At 36.3% G+C, this 12,272-nt stretch overlaps 1 protein-coding gene across 1 annotated transcript; it reads left to right on the top strand.

Annotated features, from left to right (window-relative positions):
• Positions 1–5,626: 5,626 nt before the first annotated feature.
• Positions 5,627–8,710, top strand: LOC149011283 (uncharacterized). Its single transcript, XM_089163974.1, has 9 exons — positions 5,627–5,952; positions 6,053–6,129; positions 6,745–6,973; positions 7,130–7,284; positions 7,378–7,423; positions 7,519–7,610; positions 7,763–7,859; positions 8,124–8,180; positions 8,282–8,710. Exons 1-9 carry the CDS (start codon positions 5,821–5,823, stop codon positions 8,390–8,392), a joined length of 996 nt encoding a protein of 331 aa, XP_089020100.1. The 5' UTR covers positions 5,627–5,820; the 3' UTR covers positions 8,393–8,710.
• Positions 8,711–12,272: the final 3,562 nt, after the last annotated feature.

Here is a 12,272-nt window from a genome sequence, read left to right as displayed (position 1 = left end):
ATGAATAAGTAATGCTACTGTAATCAAAGTTATGCAACAGTAGTATATCATTGTAAGAATCTAATTTAGGAATCATATCAATGATATTCAAATATAGAAACTAGATTCATGCTATCTATGTAATTAAGGAAATAACCATCCTTACCTTTTATAACTCGCAAAGGAATCCTAAGAAATCAAGTAAGATCTTGGCAAACTTGAGAAGAAGGTCCTAAACAAGTATATACAACATATTAGGAAAGATCCCTAACAGAAAAGATATCAAAACATCCGAAACAGACCAAATCTGGAGTTGCTGTACTCATTGGTCGAGTGGATTGGTCGAGTGGTCCAGTCGACCAATGCAGGCAGTAGCCTATAAAATCAGAGTTTTAAGATATGAAATCCGAATTTGGTGGTTCAAAAGGGTACTAATCAAGGGGTAGACTACATCAGTAGTATTCTAACATATAGGGGACCTCAAAACACTAATCCAATCAAGGTATCAAGATCCAAATTAGGAAACAAAAAGTTACCATAATTAAATCAACCATGGATCTTGATGAATTTGAAATAGAAAACAAAGACAAGAACAATAGGAGGATGGATCATTGCTTTCGGTAATGGTATCATGAAAACATACATAGATCTTCATGGAATAAGGCTTAGAAGTATAAATCTAAATAAGGAAATAAAACCTACCATATATATAACTACCATGCATCATGAAGAACACATAGTATGGTAGAAGAGAACAACTAGAAATCTATAGATTATGGATCATGGAAAGAAAACACAGTAATTAACTACTAACATGATCAACATAGAAGATCCAAAGAGATCAGAATTCAGATTAGAAGTTTAACAGAGATTAGATCATGGTTTGATCATGATTCCTTCAAAAGCTTGCAATGATCATGGTTAAGATCATTGTTCTAGCCTCAAATCCTTAGGATGATCATGAGAACATGTTCAGAGATGTTTGCAACAGAGAATGCAGCATCTCTTCTACTGTCTCAACTCAAAAAGGAAAGAAAAAAAAAGATGGAGGAGAAGAAGAGAGAGTAGACATACCTTTCGATGCAAAAAGAAGAGTTTTGACGAAGATCCGTCAAGAAAACACCAAGGATGCAAGAGAGATGACTTGCAGAGGTCTTTGGTTCGTTCCAGAGAGTTTGGAGGCAGCAAATACGAAGTGGACTCGAGATTGGACTTAAATAGAGCAAGAACAACCTAATTGCCAAAGACAGCACTCATTGGTTGAGTGGATTGGTCGACTGGCCCAGTCGACCAATCAGTCGACCAATGCTGACAGCAAGACCAAAACAGGGAATTGAAGGTCCAGATCAAATCCAATCCTAAAGGGGTTTTGCACACAAGTCAAGTGACTTACCTAATAGGTAGAAATGCCTTCAAACCAAGATAGAGAGCACTCCAAGTCCATCAACTAATTAGATCTTCATCAGGATTCAGTTTCCATAAATAGAACCTCATCATCAACTTTCATGGATTCAAAGCCAGACACCAAGTCCTCTACTGGGATGGCCCAAAGCTGACTTCTTACTTTACTTCGGGTCATCGGACCTACAAATAACAAGGTTTTCGGGTCAAGGTTAGGGCTGGGTTTTACAATATACCAATTACCATCATCATATAACATTCACAATTCACCAGGTAATTATGAAATCAAGGCAAACAGCGGTAGTATATCAGAATTAAATACAACTACAGCAGCATATAATAATAGAAATTAAGACTAACAACTATCAGATTAACATGTTCAAGTATATGTAGATAGATAAGATAGATTGTCCTTACTTGCATATAATTGGAATGTCAGTAAAATGGAATCCAGTAACTATTAGAAGACTTTTCTTTCAAACAGTAAACACCTAAACACAGGGTTATTAGAATATATAAGTCACATGAATCAATTTGAATCAGAACCAAATGTCAATTGGTCACTGTTTACCAGCCGGTCGCTTAGGTTGAGCGACCGCCACTAGTGACCGCCCCTAAAACAGTGAGTTTCAATCCGAAACTCAGGCTTCTGATTACTCGATTTCAATCCAGATTTCGAGTAATCTTGACCTAAGTCTCGAATCAAACACTTCCTAAGCCAAAAGGGTGAGGGAAAACTAACCATTACCATCAATAGATTACCCATAACCCTCCCCTTGACTGGATTAACCATCTCACGGAAACAGAGTTTCGTTTATGGTTATTCCATCTCAAGTAGATTAAAAAGAGAGTTAAAATATCCAAGGGGGTAATCACAAAGACGAGGGAAAAAAGGTTAATACTAATTTAACGGACAAAGAGAGTAAAGAACGAAGGGTTAATTCAATACCTCACGCCAGAGAGTTAGAGAAGGAAAGAACTGATCTTCCAAGTCACTGTCAGTACTCCAAAGACTCTTTCGGATCTTCCCCGCAGCCGTCTAACCTCCCAAAAAGCAACCACGAATAAAGTATTCTTTAATTAGATGGAGGTTGCCTTTTATAGAAGTCAGGGGGCAAAATAGGGCAAAATCCCCGAAAACAGACCGGGCGGTCGCTTAGGTTGAGCGACCGCCACTAGTAACCGCCCCCATGTAATTTGCCATACAAGGGTGCTTTTACTAGGGGGTTGATACCCAAGGCCAACCTAGCCCTAAATAAGAGATGGGGGAGATCTTACCTTCATTCCGGACATCTCTGAACAACACCTGGCTTTCAGAATTCCAAAATCCAACCAAGGCAGGCTCTTCAGATAAAGGATCCAGATCCATGGGTCCTGGGTATGGATAATGGGCTTCAATCTGGATACTCCACAAGTTCACCCGACTAGACCTTCGGGTTCTCGGACCTGGAATATGGATCTTGGGTTAGAAATATGGGGGGTGTTACAGTTATCGTATTCATACTTTAGCTTTGCAACTAGTCAAAGCCTTTGTGATCAGTTCATTAACTGACTTAGCCATCGGAGGTGGACTCCCGACCCCCACAGTCGGGCCATATCTGACGATTGTTTTGCAAGTCATTCTCAAGTGATCTAAGGGCTGAGCAAATTTTGGATGCATCACTCGCACATAGCAGTTTCATATTCATTTAAATCCCAAAATGAAATGACCAAATTACCCTTCTAATTTATTTACTAAACTATCACTGTGTCTCATCCCATGCCCAACTCTTAGGTGGGTGAAGGGATTCTCTCTTCACCCATCTCCTTCCTTCACTTTGCAACTTGCCAGAAACCACCACCACCATTGGAAATCCCTAGTGGTGTTGGAACTAAAAGCGCCCATCTAAGTTCATGGACTGGCTCTTGAATTTTCAAGGTTTCCTGAGCATCTAGCAGGAAATATCACCATAATAAGGTTCTAATGACAAAGGGGCTCAAAGACCAAAGGGTTCGTCTCTCCATCTCAATGGCCATACAGTTCTATGATCTACAGGATTGTCTGGGCTATGATCAGCCCAACAAAGCAGTGGAATGGCTAATTAAAGTTGCCGCAAACGTGATTGCTGAGCTTCTTTCGCTAAGAAATGCTTTTTTGGAGACCCCAAAGCCAAGTGATGAAAGAAAGTCTATTGCCTCGTAGACAAGGTTTATTCTAGCCGAACTCGAATTAGAAACTGAGTCATCTTAGTAGCAATAAAATTCCCTTACTAAATCTGGAGGAAGCAGCACATCTAAGACAAGAAATTGATTGAGCTTGTCTGTCTCTAGGTCTGAAAGTTGTGTAAAAGCTGGTGTGCACGCCAAAGAAAGAACGGTGAAAGGAACGAAGCTCTCCAGTGGTGGTGGGTGATTTTGATGGGGGCGGTGGTGGTGTGTGATTTCTAGCAAGCAAAGTGAAGGAAGGCGATGTTCCCCCTTCACCCACCTAAAGGTTGGGTATGGGATGAGAGACAAGGGTAGTTTAGTAAATTGATTAGGTGGGTATTTTGGTTATTTCATTTTGGGATTTAATTGAGACTATCTGAAACTGTTATGTGTAAGTAATTTGTAATATCTAGGTGAGTCAAGTAAACTTTGTCACTTACTGGTTAAGGAAGGCACCTTTAGTTTCACTTCCACTTAAGGGAATCACAAGTAAAAGAGCTCTATTAATATCGGAAGGTAAGTCAAGAGGTTGCCTGATTATTTCTCTTTGGTCAGATTTTAAAAAGGATTTACTCAATAAAATATATTTTTAAAATACTTAAATGATCCTATTTTTGAAAACAATTACCAAATTCCAATTTTGTGATATTTTTTCTGTCCAACTAATTCTACCATGAACTACCCAAATTACCATCAAGTCAATTATATAAAAACTTGTGAGAAGTGGTTACGAATTCCTTCAATCTCTTGGCAATTTTATGGCCAACAATATCTTGTCTTTTGTAACTCTCAATCCTCCTATCATTCGTCAATTTCATCGTTTGCAATGAAAGACTTGAGGGTAATTTAGGTAGTGGTAGAGTATTAGTTCGGTGGGAAAAATTATCACAAAATTTGGATTTGGTAATATTTTCAAAAATAAAGTCCATTTGAGTAAAAAAAAATTTAAATATCTTATTAAATAAGTATTTTTTAAAATCTAACTATTTGAGATATTTTCCCTTCATTTTTTGCTTTTCCCCCCTCTCTGTAAACCTCCTTTATTTTTTTTTTTCCTGAAAAAACATAATTATTTTTGGTCAACGAAAAACAGACATAATTGTGTGCAGAATTTTTATATTTAGAATAACTTCTATAAAAATGGAGTTAGTCGTATATTTTATGAATGTTAGTTGAAAAGGGTGTCGAGCGAAGGTCAATTGAGCATGTCACATGAATTATGGACAAAGCAGATGGTGGATCTGTTGCATGACCGCATCAAATCCGTCACGAATTTCATTTCTTCCACTAAACCCGTTTACATCATCTTTATCTTTGTCTCTCTTTTTTAGGGTAAAAAGAATTATTTAAGAAGAAATTCAGCATTTATCAACTCTACCCTTCATACTTGGCATTAAAATAAAATAGAATCGGAATAATCACAGATTTCCTGTCCTAAAGTTTAATAAGTAATTATTTTTATTCTTAGTAACTTTTTAAATTATTAATTTAATTCTAAACTTTGCTTAAACTTATTTCTATCATTAAGCTCTATTAGTCAATTGATGATGTGAGTGATGTGACTTCTTTGTATTTTTTGAAAAATTCTTTAATAATCCGACATCATTATAATTTATTCATTTCATCGGGATTCAACCCTTTGAAATTTAAAAACCCAAGAATATATAGGTAAAATGTTGGTATTCATATGATTTTTCTAAGTAAGAATAATTTTGTCTTTTGACTTCTGAATTCTAATGAATGGTCAATAGATATTGTACATCCAACCTTGATAGTTTAATAGCATTAAAAGTGAGAAAGGCAATAGTAATTTGATAAACAACAGGATTTAATTAGCAGTTAAGGTGCAGTATGGGGCAACAATAATTATCCCAATTGAATTAGGTGAGCTCAACATTAAAAGTGATGTAAATTAATAAATATACAGAAAAACAGTGGGTATTGGATTTGTTTCCAACTAAAACTGATGTAATGATGCGTGACAAAAGCGCCGGTGACTCTGCATCTATATACATACGAAGGTCAGTTTTGAGGAACTTTAAAGCGTCATTTACAGGGAACAGCTCTGTTTAAGGAACTTCAAAGAGTTGATTTTACAGGGAAAAACGCTATGTTCTGAGGAACTTCAAAGAGTGGTTTTACAGGGACAGAAAACTCTGTTTTGAGGAACTTTAAATTCGTGATTTTACAGAGGAAAAGCTCTGTTTGTAGGAACTCTTCAAAGAGTGGTTTTACAGAGGAATACCAAGCAAAATGGATGGAATTGGTAGCAGCATAGACGATTCATATCAGCCACTGACTTCGGTCTACCTGGGATTCTTATCTATATGGCTTCTTTCGGCAATCTCTTGGAGTTTTAATACCTGGATTAACCGCCATTTTCAGGTTCGAATTTGCTTCGCTGACTCTAGACTTCAATTTTCATTTCAAGAATTTTAAGTTTGCATTGTTTAACATAGCATAGTTATTGATTATTCTTAAGCAGTCAAACCATCTGCAGTGGACGCTTGCTACTGTTCCATTGATTAAAGTCCTGCAGCTTACACTTTCTTTTCTCTTCTGGTACGTAGAAAGAAGGATTCACATATGTGCATTCAAAAGCTTTGGGTTCTGTACTTGTTTGGTTTTTCATTTATATTTTGCTGAAAAGTATCCCTGTTTGGTTGCTTATATATTGAAGGTTTTGCTTATAAAAAAATGTCAGAGCACAAAGATCATCTTCCAAGATGCTTGTGGCAGATATGATAATACCTTTTGTTTTGGGTCACTGTTTTAATTTCAGAAATGATCTTTGTACTTCAATTTTAATACCAAATTTCTGGAACGAAATACTGAAATTTTAATAATTTTAAAAATTACTGTTGAAAACCCAAGAATTTGCTAGTGATGATTGTGGTCATTGGGATGAAGGGCTGGTTGTAATGGAAATGCGAGGCATGGGTAGTAGGGGATGGTGGCGGTGGAGTTGGTGGTGGTGGCGGCGGTGGCAACAGTAGTAGGGATGGAACCAGGGGTGGTGGTGGCTACTAATTCTCATAGAGATTAAAGAGTAATTGAAATAGGTTCAAACATCCCCACTGGAGCTTGAAATGGAGAAAAACGTTTGAAATTACTCATCGTTGACTGCACTGCATTTCTGTTCTCTTTTCTTCATTTCTTACAACAATGTTCTTGCAGGTATTCTTGCTATAGTTTCCAGACATGCTCCCTATGGATGTCATTTGGGGTGTACGTTACAGGAGCAATCTTTCAGACGGCTTCTTTCGTGTCCTTCATACTCATTTCTCATGGTTACTGTATAATGTGCGAGCATCTTTCAGTACCAAAACGCCGTGCTACAGCTGCTCTTGGGTGTGTTTCCTATTTGACTCTAGTTGGTTACAGAGCTTCAGTACCTTTCTTCACTGTGAGTCTCTTGTTCTCCTTCATTGAGATCCTGTACCCGCAAATTCATATACTCTTATTAAGTTCATTTCAACTCGATGTTCAAATAACCATTCTTCATGATCTTCTTTTCTGACATTAATATGAGCTGACAATTCCTTTCTAACTTGTTATCCAGGTCCTTTTGCTACTTAATTATTTCATATCATTCTATGTTATCTTCCACCACATATCTCAGAATCTCCTAGTTTTGCGTGAACAATTAAGCTTCATAGACGAAGAAGACTTACATACAATGCATGATGCAGTATATACAAAATACACTTTGTTCAAGTAAGTCTATGGATCTGATGTTTATTTAGATTACTGTAGCTACTATTTTGCACAATGGCTGAATAACAAAATATTTTGACCTTCATTCTTCAGGAAATTTCAAAGTGCAATGCAGATGGTGGCCATGGCAGAGACTCTGGTATGGGCTGTGGTTCCCATATTCCTAATGATATTTTTGCCAATGTACAAAATATAGGAAAATGTTATTTGAACACTTGGATACATTTTGATCAGATATATATAAACATGGATGAAACCTCAGACAATTACTGGATCCGTGTTTTAGTTCGAGAATGGGCACAGCTCTGCATCTTCTTGTATATTGGGTACGTTCTATCAACTTATACAAGTTATTGTCTCTGAAATTTCTCATTTTAATTTAAAGGAGAATTCAGTTTTCATATAGTAAAATATTTTCAACTTGAGTCATGACAACCCTCTCTAGTGCTATCATGTAATTGATTTCTCTGCACTCCAGATGGACTTTCAGGTCACAGGAATTCTCATCCAATTTCTCAGTTGTGCCTAATCTGAAATCCGAAGGGAAGAACATGATACCTCCCATCTACAGAGTAGTAAGACTTCTCTTCCTCATTCATCCAAAAGAAAGAGACTTATTTCTATCAGATCTCCATACTTTTTAAGAACCTTGCCTTTTTGGTTCTTGAGCTCCATCACCCTTATGTTCTCAAAGAATGGTCTTTGGATATCTTGACATGAAATGTCTAATGAAAGAAGATAATAATGCCCCGTAAAGAACTCTTAACAAAACCAGCAAGGCAGGCTTAATGCCCAAAACTGTAAAAAAATTTCTCCACTAATGCCAAACTTCATTACAGGAAATGGATGCTGCAGCTTTCAAAGATTTCAACTCTCACGAATGGCACATCGGGGTGGTAAGTGAAATCATTTCAAGTGTATTAGCTTATTCCTTAATGAGAATCAGATAGTGTCGTAGTTGGTACTAGTACTGAAAGTTAAAGATGAACTATTGCAGCCAACTTCCTCTCCTCCAAATGCAGAAAGCTCTGCAGATTCATTTCTAGTCATTGTCCACCATCCTCATTCACAGAAAGCAACTGCTGGAAGTCAACTAGTCCACACATAGCTGCTACTTAACCACAACTACAACAGCAGCACAGGAGTTTTAGAACATAAGGTTCATGCTCATGAAATAGCATTAGTGGTAAAAGTATTGATTTCTTTCATTCTATGACCTAATATCAGCGTCCAATAGGCAGTTCAACTCTAAATATATATCTCATGATGGCAGAAGGGCGAATTTCAATCTTTCTATTCTTTGCACATGTTATTTCCTGTCAAGGCCACCTAAAAGCAAGGTGTTTACTCTTGAGAGTAATTTTACACTCTAGTGCTATTGAGCAGAGTCCATTCATCCCCTCTCACCATGTTAAACTGTATATTTCTCCACCTGTTGTATGTCAATTTTCTGATCATAGAAGCATAAACTTATGAAAGAATTGCAAATTACGAACTAAGCCTTTGACACATTTCTCCCCCCTTGTGAGTGCAATCACTACAAAAAAACATGTTTTTGGCGACGGTTTCAAAAGACTCCAAACCGTCGCCAAAAATGTTCCACTACGATTTATGACCGTCGCCACTATTGTTGCTGAAACTGGCGTCGTGGAAATCCACAACTTTTTTTTACGTTTGGAAAAATACTTTTGGTGACGGTTGTCCAAAAACCGTGGGTACAATCACATTTTCGTCGGCGGTTATAGATAAGCGTCGCCGAAAAGTTAAACCGTCGCCAGATATCACAAGCATGGCCCGGCCAAAACCACACTATTATGTGACAGTTTCTTAGAAACCGTGGCCGAAACTATAATATTTGGCCACGGTTTACCGTCGCTAAACATAATATTTTTATTATTTGTTTTAACGTTTTTTGTGACGGTTCAACAAGTAACCGTCGCCAAAAATAGCATTTGTTTTAAAAAAAATTTGGTGCGAATCTATCGCATCCTAATCCTTTAATAACATACACCTAAAAGTGACAAATAACATTTAGAATTATCAAAATCCTAATAACATGCACTATTTTTCATGTACCAAAAATAAAAATAAAGAAAAAATTGTATAACAATCAATCATTATATAATACAATATTGAAAAGTTGGTAAAATTGACCTATGAAGTACATGAACCACTAGCAATTTTAAATGAACAAAATATATAACATGTTATTACAACAAAGGAAGGAAAGAAAAATATTCTTACAAAACTTGCTTTGAAAATGACTGATGTTTCTTGTTATATGTAGAGGCTAATGCCAGTGCTAAGTGCCTCCACAAACTTGGATATCAATTGCATCAAATTCATACCCTCTGGCTCGACAAATCAGCTTACTCATTCGTTTCTGCATCAATTCAAGTTTCTAGAGAAGCAAATTGGATTCATTTTCCATGCCTGAAACACACAAGGAAAAATTAGATGATTTCATATAGAATCCTAACCACTACATGTGTTAATATGTATCAAGGTAAATTCATATATTGAAGGGTTCAAAATTCCTATAGGATGAGAAGAAAATAGTTGAAGGGTTGGTTCAGATTTTAGAAAATTGGGAACTTTTTCAAAACTCTCTCTTTTCTTTCTTTTTCTTTGATTCTTTTTTCCACTCTATATTCATCTCATTCTTTCTTTTTTGCTTTTTTATCTTTTTTCTTCTTTTTATTTTTTTCTGCTCTTTGTTGTTTCTGTTTTTCTGCCAGAAACAGAGTACAGAGGGAGAGAGGAGGGAGTTTAGCAAATATAGAAGATAAATATATAAGATTCTGAAACATCCATTGAGACAATCATGAGATCTACATTTTTAACTACTGACAAAAACTCAAATCAATTCAGAGGTTTAGCAAATAGGAGTTGCTTACCAAACAACTTCTTTTTCAGGACACCAACTCCTCTAGATTATATTTGGTTTGTTTGTAAGCCTTGATCTTGTTCACCTCCTGCAAGACATGGTTTGAAGTATAAGCTGCAACCATATCTCTTCTTCCAGACATGAGGAGAGAAGGGTTCTTCATGAATAAAATGAAAGTTTTTATTAAGAGAAAATTACTTAGGTCTACAGAGCAAGGAGCAAGGACACGTTTGGCTTAGTGTAACACACTATCCTGTAAACTTTCATGTTTTGTGATTCCTTTTCTCATCTAGTACATATATGAAACTGCCTCTTTCTATGAAAGACATTTACCATTAAACTAACCATGTGCTCATCAAAGAGCAGGACTAAATCAAATTTCGACTGCAATGAAACATTTCATCAGTTATTCCAGAATTTTTATTACCTTTGATTTCTATCTATCTGAAATAGCTGCCTGAAAAATGCAAAAGCCAAAAAAAAAAAAAAAAAAAAAAAAAAGAAAAAAAGAAGAAAGAAAGAAAGAAAAGGTAACCGTTTCAGAAATTGAAACAGAAATCCAATCAAATCAGGCCTAAACCGTTATTAAAATGGTTAGAACAGAAGACAACATAAACATTTATAAACAACCATAGCAGATCCTGCAGCAACATTTTCAAATAAAGGAGCTAGATTACCTTGGAAAAGTACAAAAAACAAGTACATATTAGCCTTGGAAAAGTACAAAGGACAAGTACAATATGGAGTAAAATTAGAAGTGTGCATGTGTGCATCTATTAAGAATCAACAAGAGGAGAAAAAGAGTGAAGTAATGCACCAGGACTGGGAGGACCATTCTGGTTCTAAAGCCATTTCTAAGAAGCTGGGGTAATGGTGACTCTTGGCCCAACAAAGAGTGACCCTTATAAATAATGCATGTTACCCATCCTCTATATAAGTATGAATAAGAGACCCTTTTTTTGAGAAAAAAAGCAATTAGAACACATCACTACTGGATTGAACAAATAAGCAAATACAGACATGATACTAGATCACATATTCAACTTTTAACACTAATATTTAGATCTACCTTTGTAAAATTGCCAAATTGTGAAGGATCCAATGTTGTAGCCTGTCCACTTGACTTTGTTGGGTTGAACACAGGATCTTCAGTTCACAAAAGTGGTAAAAAAGAAAAAGTCAGGAAGAATTAACAAATGATATGCAAATGACTCAGAGCCTACTGCTTCTGCACAAAATTTCAAAAAGTAGATAAAAAAGACTTAGGAAGAACACATCAAGTGTATGTAGAAGAAGCCTAACCCAAGCATCTACATGCACAACTATGGCTCGATAAGGAATCTTAATTTCCAGATCAACTAATTCATTGGAGAGCACCCAACAACTAACAAGGACAACTCATTCTGCAAACGTCTGCTTTGTCAGATGACCTATGTCAAGGGAGACCCAAATTAACATTTTCTGCACAGGAAACATTTTTTGCATACACTGCCATGTCAAGCAAAGAAACCCAAGTGCATGTCCACACTACCTAGATTAATAGTGTAAGACTATCCCAGTTAATTGATAGAAGAGCATGCTATATGTAACTCTGTTTTTACAATTTGACCATAACCATTACCCTTATTCTGCCATGTTATAATATCAAAGAGGCTGAAAATTTGGGCATCCCAAGGTCGCCTACTCAAATGTAAAGTCTCAAGTTTATCAAAATCTGCCACATAGAAAACAGAATTTAGCACTACCAAATGGTGGATGAATATAAACAGGAAGGTAAATGATTGAATTGAGACTGAAATATCACACACAAACACAATAGGCAATACATAGGCATCTAACAGCCAGATATGCCACATCGTTGTTTCACATCTCAGCCAATCTTCGTTATTTATAAAACAGAGTTTGACCAAAGGTTATAATCTTGATCTGCGAGGGTGCATTCATACCCTCTGCTGCTACTTCTTACTTGAAAAAAGTACATTCCTCTGCATGTTAGCTTATGGTTTCCCATTTATAAATCAGGGTTCAACCAACACAGATAAACTTAATCTATAAGCATGCAAATCAATAGGTGTTGATGCCTTCTGCTGGTTCTACTTAC

Source organism: Hakea prostrata, chromosome 7, assembly GCF_041222555.1.
Source record: "Hakea prostrata isolate BN-2017 chromosome 7, UWA_Hpros_2, whole genome shotgun sequence".
Lineage (NCBI taxonomy): Eukaryota > Viridiplantae > Streptophyta > Magnoliopsida > Proteales > Proteaceae > Hakea > Hakea prostrata.
The sequence above is the reverse complement of the archived record's forward strand: the minus strand, read 5'-3'. Positions and strand labels throughout refer to the sequence as shown.